Consider the following 11392-nt stretch of genomic DNA (forward strand, 5'->3'; position numbering starts at 1 on the left):
TTTATTGTTAATCTTCTGGATTTCTGATTGCTGTCTCTCTATGGATTTTTGCAGCCTATTAAATTTGTCATTATGTTCTTGAATAACTTTTTTAAGTTACACTACTACTTTGTCTGTATGTTCCCTGGCGATTTCTGCATCCTGTCGAAATTCCTTTCTAATTTCTAGAAGATTTCTGTATATTAATCTTTTGTATTCTGCGTCTGGTAATTCCAAGAAGTTCTCTTCCTCCAGAGAATTTACTGATTCTTTATTTTGGGAGCTTGCTGAAGCCATCATAGACTGCCTCTTTATGTGATTTGATATTGACTGTTGTCTCCGAGCCATCAATAATTTATTATAATTTTATTTTATATTTGTTTAGTGAGACCTAGCTTCTTGTTTTGTTTTCATATGCCAAATACGCTGCTCATGTGCACTAGTTTGATTTTTGACACCTTTGAATCTCTAACATCCTGTCACCAGGTAGTTAGTTCTGTAACTAAGTATGTGCACACGGGAGTCCGTTAAATTTCCCTATATGGGTTCAGCTTAGGTGTCCAGGCAGTCGGTCACCAAGTGTGTGATGCAGGCTCTCACCCCTAGTCCTAGAGAGGCATGGGTGATTGGTGCAGGCACTGGACTCTGGCTGTGGTAGGGGATCACGGGCTGAGCCAGGCAGGGGGTTGACAGCTGCTCCTCAGAGTCTGAAAGGAAAGTCTGTTCCTATTCTATAGGTTGAGTAGGTAGGTGAGTTTCGCAGCCAGACAATGAGCACCCCACTCTGTTTGCTGCAAAGACTCGAGGGCACCACCTTTTCTTTGACTCCTGTAGCAGGTGACTAGGAGCTTTAGGTGATACCACCAGTCCTCAAGTCCCTGTTGCAGATTGATAAAAGTGCCTACTTAAGGGGCAGGGCTGTTTCGAGGGTCACAAATCTGCCAGTTCACAGCTGAAGCAGTTGAAGTTAAACTTCAGATGTTTACCCTGTTGTACTGTGGTAGTGAAGGCTAACGCTGTTGAGATGGGTCCCCACAAGTCTACACAGGGGTGTAAGGCACTCAGAGTCTTGGACCCCTTATACCTGTGCCTAGCAAAGGAGCTGTGCCGACCCTGTGTTCCTGGCTTAGGGGAGCCAGTAGCTTATTTGTTCCCTCTCCAAGGCCAGGACAATGGGTCAGCTGCCTTTTGGGATCTACTTCAGGCCCAACGGACTCCCAGTGCAGAGCGTGGAGTGGGGAAGTAAAAGGGAGAGAGGTTTTACCCAAATGGGCTTTTTTTTTTTTTTTGATATGCGTGAAAGGCCATGTGCGTGTACTTATCTTAGCCAGTTGGGAGCTGCTTTTCACTGGTTCGGAGTGTCCAAGCAGAATCTCTGCTGTTGGGTCTCTCTTGATGTGGAAACTACTTCCTGAGCGCGCACACAGCACAGCTGTTTGCCTGCTTCACTATGGACCAGCGTGTCTGCAGCGCTGCAGTTTTGCTGCCGTGACTCTGGCGCTCTTCGCTTCTTCCAAACTGTCTCCCTCTCCCCCTCCCTGTCACTAGGTCTGATTCCTCAACTTTTCCTTGTTCAGGGCTCCTAGATATTCATATAGAATCAAATCACTTGTTTTTCCAGGTCTTTGTTGTAAGAGGGATATAGGAAGTGTCTAACTACTCCGCCATCTTGGCCATGCCCCCGATAGTCTGGGACTTTTGACACCAGAGCACACCCCCAATAACTAATGATTAAAGGAAGTATGGGCCATGATAATTGACCTTGGAAATCGCCAAATCCCTGTACAATACCCCTGATCTGATGGCTCTGATCCATCCTTGTCCCTTGGTGAGCTCGGGTACTATGCTGGCCAAAAAAGGGAGGAGAGAAAAAAAAGGATTGGCCTTAAATGCAACACAGAGGAGGAAACAGAATTCAGTCCATAGCAAGTGGCTGTTGACTATGTTTGGTCTGCTGTATTTAATTTTCTTTAATGACAATTTTCTGTCACTTTCCAGTGAATTTTTGGCTATTAGATGTTAATTACTGCTATAACCCTATCTTTTAGATCAAAGTCAGAGGGCAGTATACGATAACATCTTCTTTAAAATAATTCTGTACAGCCCCTTCTATCTCCTCTTGTACATAACAATCTAGATGTAAAACTACAGTTCTGGTTTTCCACATGGTTCACTTGAGGGAATATTTTCTCTTCCTGAACAACTGAAAGTATGTTTCTTCCTCACGACATTTGTATATTCCTGTTCTTTTGCCGATATCCTGAGCTCCACTTTGTTTTGAGAAGACCTCAAGATCAAAAGCATTGGTGGTGGCAACAGATGTCTCTGGACCTCCATGTATACTATTCCTTCTTCACAGGTAGCTTCACCTCTCTGTTTCACCTGGCTAACTCATGTCTCTGCTTAAATTTCACTTCCTCAAGGAAGCCTTCCCTGACTTGAAGTGCTTTGGCATCCTACATTGCTTCCATAGATATATCTCCTATCATACAATATAAAACTGATTATATTGTAAGTCTTTCCACAAGCTTATTGACACCTTTGAACTACGGTGTTGGTGAAGAATATTGAGTATACTATGGACTGCCAAAAGAATGAACAAATCTGTCTTGGAAGAGATACAGCCAGAATGCTCCTTAGAAATAAGGATGGCGAGACTACATCTCACATACTTTGGACATGTTATCAAGGGGGATCAGTCCCTGGAGAAGGATATCCTGCTTGATAGAGGGTCAGCGGAAAAAAAGGAAGACCCTTAAGGAGACGGATTCACACAGTGGCTGCAACAATGGGCTCAAGCATAACGATAGTGAAGATGGCGCAGCACTGGGCATTGTCTGGTTCTGTTTTACATAGGGTAACTATGAGTCGGAAACAACTCGACGGCACCAAATAATAACAACAACAATTAGCTCCCTGACAGCAGGTCCCATTTTTTCTTGATTAGAGTTGAATTTCTAACCCTAAACACAGTGTTTTACACATAACCGGAACCCAAAGAATATTTGTAGAATGCATGAATAGATGGATAGATGGATGGGTGGATGGATCTCAGATAATTTGTCTGTTTGGTTGGCAGAATTGTCTGATCTGTGAAAAGAGGCAGAGGCAGACATTTGGTTTTATATAGGCTACTGCTAAGGAAAAGCAGACATTGCTTGCTAATGATTACTTGTATGTGTGTTTTCAGTTACCAGTAAAGGTTTGTGCATTTTTGCAGGAAAAGTTTGAAACTGAATTGAAGTATCAAATGACAGTTAATGGAAAAACTGTGGTGCTTTATTTGAAAAAAAACAAGTAAGTGTCTTTATTTTTGATATTATCCTCATCAACAGCAAGTTAACAAGTGGAAAATGTACTAATTGTGTCTGTTACTGCTTATGGCTCTCACAGACCTTGCTTAATCAGCTTTTGCTTTCAACTAGCCCAAGGGGTTCAATGAATATTTTGTTTCTACTGAAATAGTAGAAACACACTGGTAATGTTCCCATACTCCTAGTAATAAAACACAATAAATTAGTTGCAAACAGACACACAATTTATTCAATTCTATAAAACATCAGATAAAAAGTTTTCAATGAAATTCATTATAATTTTTAATTCTTTCCCTATAATATTGCATTTTATTCTTCCAACACTGAAAGATTAGATACTAAAATCATTTTCAACTAGGAAAGAATAAGAAATATATAAGTGAAATAAAACACCAGGACCAAAGGACAAGTTAGTGGTAAAATCAGAATTGGATTCTCCTGAATCCAATACCAGTACTTTTTCTACTCAGCTATTCACTAGCCCTCCTCCCTGTTTTTCTCATATATGACATTGTCTTCTTATTTATTCGTTGTCCTCATTTAGTGTATTACGTGTAGTTTGTCTTAGTTATCTAGTGCTGATATAACAGAAGTACCACAAGTGGATGACTTTAAGAAACAGAATTTTATTTCTCACGGTGTAGGAGGCTAAAAGTCTGAATTCAGGGCACTAGTTCTAGGGGGAGACTTTCTCTCTCTGTAAGCTCTGGAGGAAGATCCTTATCTCTTTAGAGCTTCTGCTCCTAAGTTATCTTCATGTGGCTTGGCATCTCTCTTTCCTCATCTTTGCTTGCTGCTCTCTGCCTAACCACCTTGGTTTATATTTCAGAAGTAATTGGCTTAAAACACACCCTACACTGATATGGCCCCATTAACATAATAAAGAAAACCCTATTCCCAAGTAGGATTACATCTACAAGTATAGGGATAAGGAATTACAACACGTATTTTTGGAGGACACAACTCAATCCATAACATTCCACACTTTGGCCCCCCAAAATACATGTTCTTCCTTTATACAAAACACATTCACCCCATCACTTCATCCCAAAAGTCTTAAATCAACTCCACATCCAAAATCTCATCTTCTGAATCATCTAAATCAAATATGGGTGAGACTTTAGCCGTAGTCCATCCTGAGGAAAATTCCTCTTCATCTGTGAACCTGTGAAATCTAGACTACAAGTCATCTACAATGGTGGAAAAGGCACAAGGTAAACAATTCCATTACAGATGAGAGAAATTGGAGGGAAAGAAGGGATAAAGGGTACCAACCAAGTCCAAAACCCAGCAGAACAATTTATATTAGCTCTAAAGCCTTGAAAATAATACTCTGTTCTTTGGGATCATCCGGGCAGTGGCCCTGCCCTCCAGACTCTGGGTATTGGCCACACCCTCTGGATGCTGGGTGGATGCCCCTTGGCCCTGGGCTTCAGCTCCACCTTCCAGGCCCGCTAGGGTGAAAATTCTGTTCCCTTGGTTTTGGGCGGTCCCATTCCCCTAGTCCGTCTGAGTGGTAATCCACTCCCTCAGTCCTGGCAGGCCCAGGTTTTTTGTCCCTTGGGCATGGAAGCCCTGCCCCCTCAGCTTTGGCAGTAGCCCCATTCCCCCGGCATTTGTGAACAGCAGGCCCACACTCCCAAACCACAAGTATAGGAGTATAGAATTAAAACACATATTTTGGGGGGACACAATGCAATCTATAGCACAGTTTCTTCTGAATCCAACATTGCTTTTAATTTTTAGTGCCACTGCTCTCACCTAGACCTTGATCATCTGTATTTCAAAATCAGTTTTTCCTAATTCTGTGCTTTCAATCCCTTTTAATCCCTAGTTTGTTCCATAAAGGACAGCAAGATTTTTTCCCCAAATATACAACCACTTTTTGTAAAAAATCACTACTGACTAGAGTTTGGAAAAAGTGTGGAAGTATAATGGAAATAGTATAGGCTTTGGATTCAAGCAGACCTGAATACGGTTCTCTGCCACCTGAATTAGATAATCTAATTTGAGAAACAGGGAAAGTAGTATTTCTCCTATGATTGTTGAAAAAAATTAAATTAAATGATGCATGTAACATATCTAACAGTGCCTGATATAGAAATGGCATTAAATATAAATTAGTTGCTTCCTTAGCTCCTTCATTTCCTCCTCTTTTAAAAATATTTTCAAACTCCTAATTTCTGGTGGGTAATTGAAATAATTTTCAGAAGTTCGGTGAAAATGCTGTAAGGACACTACCTACCAAATTCAAGTGAATTTCCAGTAAACTTTCTTCTGCCACAGTTGTTAATGGTCACTGGTATTAAAAATGACTGGGTGCAAACTGCAGTTATCCTAAACTAGTGAGGAGCATTACCAATTTCACTCACTTTTATTCACTTAGTTCTTCTCTGCACCATATCTGTCTCAAGTCTCTCCTCAGCAAGTATGCATATTTCTATGAGGAAGGAGATATTGTTTCATACTACTCAGGAATGGCCATGCCTCTCTCAGTCTTTCCATTTTAAGCACCCTTTTCATGCTTTCCTTTGTCTTGAAAGGTAAGGAGGAAGAGCTCAAGAGTTAAAACTTTCATGAACATCCAGTGAAAGTATATGCTTTGATTACTGGACTTTGTAATTAGCAGGAGTAACTGTGACTTTCTTTTTTCCTCTAGGGATCTCCTTGCACCAGGCTACACGGAAACACATTATAATTCCACTGGAAAGGAGGTTACCACCAGCCCACAGATAATGGTATAAGAGTCTCCTAGATTTATTGCTAATTGGGGTGTGACGCATAGACTCAAAGGCAGCATCATCGCCAGCCCTTGACTTTATAGCCCTGGTGCTCTTTTCAGCAGTAGTAATTGCTAATCAGCCCTCCAAGTTGTTCTACCCAGTTTTGACAAGAACAAAGGCATTCCTTAACAGCTGTGGTAACCCTCTTCAGCCTTCAAGGGCTCCCTATTGGAGAATGGGTAGAAGGAGCTTGTTGTTTTAGTTAGAGGAGTGAAGAGTTAAACACATCTGGTGTTCTTAGTCAATGCCAATTTGCCAATTACCTGTCTGAATTATGTGGTTCCTCAAACTCAAGAGTAGTTCCTCAATGGTAGAATTGTAGAATTCCATTCTTTTTTAAAACAGTTTCTGCTTTTGACTCTTTTTTTGTTTGTTTTTGGAGGCGCTCTTTGCTCAGACTGAGCAGATACCAGTGTGCAGCCGTGAGAGGGGTTCTTTCCTGAACTCCATTCTCCATTAGAAGCTCTTCAAACATTGTCTTCTATGACAGTGATACAAAGGCTTATATGAGCCAACTTCCCTTCTGTCCCAAAGTAGAAAGGTGTCCTTGAATGAATACTCATATGAAAAATTGTTAGGATGGGCATTCAGCTCCAAAAGGAGGTAGGAAACGTTGTGCTGACCTAGTTAGTGACTGTGGTAGAACTCTTTGACTAAAACAACTCATAAAAACACAACCTGAATTATCCAAATATTAGAGAGAGCTTGTAGGTTTTTTATTTTTATTTTTTTTAGATAAATTTCAATGAGCAATTAGACAATAGTAAGAATGAATGTCTGATGTTCAGAGGCTCGAGGTTTAAATTCACACATGTAAGTCTGTTTCTTCCAAATAATATTTTCCTCTATTATCCTACTTCAGCAACACCCACATTTCATTAGTATTTTCTAGCGTTTTGGGATCATTGACTACAAATTAAAGTTTTTACCATAAAAAAAGCTTTTTAAAAAAATTTCTCAGTTGATGTTGTTCAACAGAAAATGGCTTAAAAGCTGTATAGAGCCTGTTTAAAGATTTCAAACTTCAAACTTAGCAGTGAGTCTAAAAAAATACACACACTTGCCTTTACTAATCTCTTTTCCCTTTTAATTAGGATGATTGTTATTACCAAGGGCACATCGTTAACGAAAAAGTTTCTGATGCTAGCATCAGCACATGTAGGGGTCTAAGGTAAGACTTCATGGATGTTTTGTATTTACCTGTGATTATGATGTGCTTTTCTCTAAACCCAAAGAATCAAAAATATAATTCATTTTGCTATAGTTGAGTATGAATCCTAAGGGCTTGAAATTTTTGAAATTTGAAAGATAAAACATTTCTCTTGATAGTGGTTTTTGTTTGTTTGCTTGTTTTTACGTACAGGTTTTAGTCCCAGTACTGGAGCCAGAATATTTAGAGATTTGGAGCTCCTCTCCTCCATCTCTTCTTACCCTAAACTTTCTCATTAGCTTGTCTTATCCATGCTTATGACATCCATTTCTTTCTGTATGTTAATGACTCCCCATGCATCTATGTGTAAGATGTCTCTTCTGACACCCAAACTTGATTATCTAATTTTCTTTTCCTTATGTCCAGTTGGATATCTTAAATAAATCTCAGTCTTAATATGCCCCAAATCAAACTATTTTCTCCCAGATCTTTTTTCCCAATGTTCTCTAACCGACCACTTGTCCAATCCAGAAATCTACGTTCCTTGATGACTTCTTGCCTCTCAACTCCCCATTTTCAGTAATTATCAAGCTCAGCTGATAATATTGGAGTCCCTGGGTGGTGCAAATGGTTAAGCTCTGCGCTACTATTTGAAAGGTTGGTGGTTTGAACCCACTCAGAGGTGTCTTGGAAGAAAGGCCTGGCAATAAGCTTCTGAAAGATCACAGCCTTGAAAACCCTATGGAGCAGTTCTACTCTGCACACATGGGTTGCCATGAGTTGGAATCAACTTGACGGCAAGTGGTTTGGTTTTTGTTTTTTATTGGTAATATCTTCTTAAATATTCTCTGAGATTTTTCACTACGTTCTGTCTCTACTGCCACATTATATTCCAAACCACCATGATCTTATGTGGATCACTGCGATAAACCGCCTAATTCATCTCCCTACATTTACTATTGCTGTCTTCTAATTTTATGTACAGTTAATCCAGTCTCCCTAATATATGCTCCTGGCAGTCTTTGTAGTTCTTTTGTATCAACTATGTATTAGTAATTGTATATTTCTGTGATTATTTAATACATATCCAAGTCTAAACATAAGCTCCATGAGGGGAAATACCATGACACTCTTTAACCATTTGCTGTTAGTCCAATGCTTAATGAGTAATGGGTGCTCCATAAATATTGTTTGAATGAATCTTTGCTTAGGGCCTCAGCAGACAATTGAGAATAAACTGATAATATTCATTGATCACATGCTTTACATGTAATTTCCTTCAATCCTTACAACCATCGTATTAAGTAGGTATTATCATTCCAATTTTATAGATGGAGAAGCTGAGGCTATGTGAGTTTAAGAAATTTTCCCATGGTATCATACCAGCTAATACGTGATAGAACCAGGATTTGAATCCCTACCTATAAGGCTCCAAAGCCTCTGTCATTTCCAGTGCACTTTTAGAGCAGACACGGCATGGAAATTGGAAAAACACTGGACTGAGAGTGAGGAAACTTCCATTCTAGTGTCAGCACTAACATAGGTTGCTCTATGGCACTGCAGTAGCCACTTCTTCCCAAAAGGTCCCATTTCTTCATAGAGAAAATAATTGTAGGTACTCTCTAAGGGTAACTTCCGCTGTAATGTTTCACTCTAGTTTATTGCCTCTAGTTTATGAACTTGAAGTGTTTTTGAGGTAGAGTAGGAATTTCATAAGGTCTGTTTTTGGAATCTATAAGTCTACAAAACCCTAAATCAGAAAGGCTGAATTCTTATGTTTTTCAGAGGCTACTTCAGTCAGGGAGATCAAAGGTACTTCATCGACCCTTTAAGCCCCACAAATCAGGATGGACAAGGGCATGCACTCTTCAAGCATGACCCTGATGAAAAGAAGGCTAACAGCACCTGTGGGATGGATGATGTAATATGGGCACATGGATCTCGGAAGAATGCAGTCCCACCTGCCACCAGTCTGGTTGTATGTTTGACTATTTTTTCTTTGCAATGCTGTTATGTATTCTGTCCTGGTTACCCTTAGCGGCTGGAAATGACTGAAACTTTACAGTGATTGTTGAAATTAATAGGACATAGAGACACTAATCATAAAAACTTTTGGTAAAATGATGATTTATTTAATAAGTACTTAAGGCTCAAATACAATGATCAACAACGTGCAGGATTAAAAAGAGGTATAACACTTGACCTCAAGACACAGGTGACTTTCATAATACTTTCTGTAACCTACAACAAACCACAGAGATGTAAAGTACCATCATCATTTTGAGATAAAATATCCTACTATCTTGAACCATTTAACACATTTCTCTTAAATACTGCCATAGGGGCTGGAGTATAGCGGTGAACAAAATGGACATAGTATCTGCCCACAAGAACTTAGAGTATTCTTTCATGTATGGAATGCTCCTTCCAGCTACAGAAGAAAAATGAGTATGATTTTGTTTTCTAAACTGTGAAGTATATATCAAAATATTTTTGTCATTATTACTTTCACTTTCTTCATGATCCACTTCAGATCCAACCATCTCTTATAAATGTTTTTAGAATCCATAAGCATTGGGCTGAATTGATTTAAATGAAAATTCTGGTAGGTTCAATCTGCTGTGGGTTTAAATTCTACTGGTGATATCTGAGAACCCGGAAGAGCCACTCTTAGCTATAGTCTTTATATGTTCCCATGAATGTCCACCTCCTGGTTACTTTTATGTTAACTCCTGGGCCCTCTGTCACAATTCTTCTGTAACTATGTGGAAATAGCCTTGTTTTCATGGCATGATAGTATTTTGGTTTTCCTCCTATTTCACTAGTGCTTCTCCTTCACAGTTTCTTCCATTTTTGTTGGTATTCCTCCTCTGGGTGACCACAAAGCTCAATCCTGGGCCACTTTCTTTGCTTTATCTACACATTCTTCCTAAGTAGTCTCATCTTGCCCTGTACTTTTTTGAAATAGGTGTTGTTGTTGTTAGTTGCTGTCAAGTTGGCTCTGACCATTGGCAACCCCGTGTACAACAGAACAAAATGTTGTCTGGTCCTGTGTTATTGGTTCTATATCAGATAATAATCTGCTGTGATCCATAAGGTTTTCAGAAGTTGATTGCCAGGCCTTTCTTCCTAGTTTGGAAGCTCTGCTGAAACCTGTGCACCATGGGTGACCCTCCTGGTATTTGATATACTGGTGTTATAGCTTCTTCCAGCTTCATAGCAACATGCAAACCACCACAGTATGACAAACTGACAGACTGGAGGTACTATGTACTAACGTTGTTAGTACATCACGTCGGCCTGACTCATGGGTTTTCACTGGCTGATTTTTTGGAAATAGAAAGCCAGGACTTTCTTCCTAGTTTGTCCAGTCTGGAGATTCTACTGAAACCTATTCGACATCATAGCGACACACTAGCCTCCAGTGACAGACAAATGGTGACTGTGCTTGAAGTGCATTGGTCGGGAATTGAACCCAGATCTCTAGTAAGAAAGGTGAGAATTTTACTATTGGACCACCACTACCCACTTTGTATAATAAACCAAAAAACCAAACCCGTTACCTTCTGAGTCGATTCTGATTCATAGCAACCCTATAGGACAGAGTAGAACTGCCCTGTAGGATTTCCAAGGTTGTAATCTTTTTTTTTTTTTTCCAAATAACAAGTATTATATTTGGGGCATTTTTATTCAAATAAGCAGAGATGTTATTTGTGTTTAATCATATGAATAGTTTCAGGATTATAGATACATACACAAACAAAAGTAGATGAAATACATGTCAGCAGAAAACTGAAAATATTTTATATCCAGGTTTGGGACATCCTTGTTCACATTGTGTCTGAGGTATAGTCGTTATATGTTAAATTATAAACAGAGTCTACAAGGCCTTAAAATTCAATACCATTTTCATTTTCCATATCACCTAGAATTTTCAGGTAGCAGTAAAGCCTTAAATCGGGAATTAGAAAAATAATAATAGGAACCCGGCAAAATGGCGCTCTAGGCAGAAGCACCACGCCATCCCTCCACGGCAAAGATCCGAAAAACTAAGCCGAACAGAGAAAACAACAATCCTGAAACCCTAAATGAAGAGATAAAGAACTCAGCCAAGCACCAAATGGAGTGAGAGAACTGACAGAGAACGGAGAGCGAGGAGAGATTCA

At 39.5% G+C, this 11392-nt stretch overlaps 1 protein-coding gene across 1 annotated transcript in view; it reads left to right on the plus strand.

Moving 5' to 3' along the window:
- Positions 1-11392, plus strand: part of ADAM28 (ADAM metallopeptidase domain 28) — a 114931-nt gene that overhangs the window by 27061 nt on the left and 76478 nt on the right. The window contains exons 3-6 of the mRNA XM_023736694.1: positions 3200-3276; positions 5953-6031; positions 7171-7247; positions 9012-9204. Coding sequence (XP_023592462.1) covers positions 3200-3276; positions 5953-6031; positions 7171-7247; positions 9012-9204 — 426 coding nt within the window. The remainder of the gene's footprint in view (positions 1-3199; positions 3277-5952; positions 6032-7170; positions 7248-9011; positions 9205-11392) is intronic.

The sequence above is a fragment of the Trichechus manatus genome, unplaced genomic scaffold, assembly GCF_000243295.1.
Source record: "Trichechus manatus latirostris isolate Lorelei unplaced genomic scaffold, TriManLat1.0 scaffold00090, whole genome shotgun sequence".
Classification (NCBI taxonomy): domain Eukaryota; kingdom Metazoa; phylum Chordata; class Mammalia; order Sirenia; family Trichechidae; genus Trichechus; species Trichechus manatus.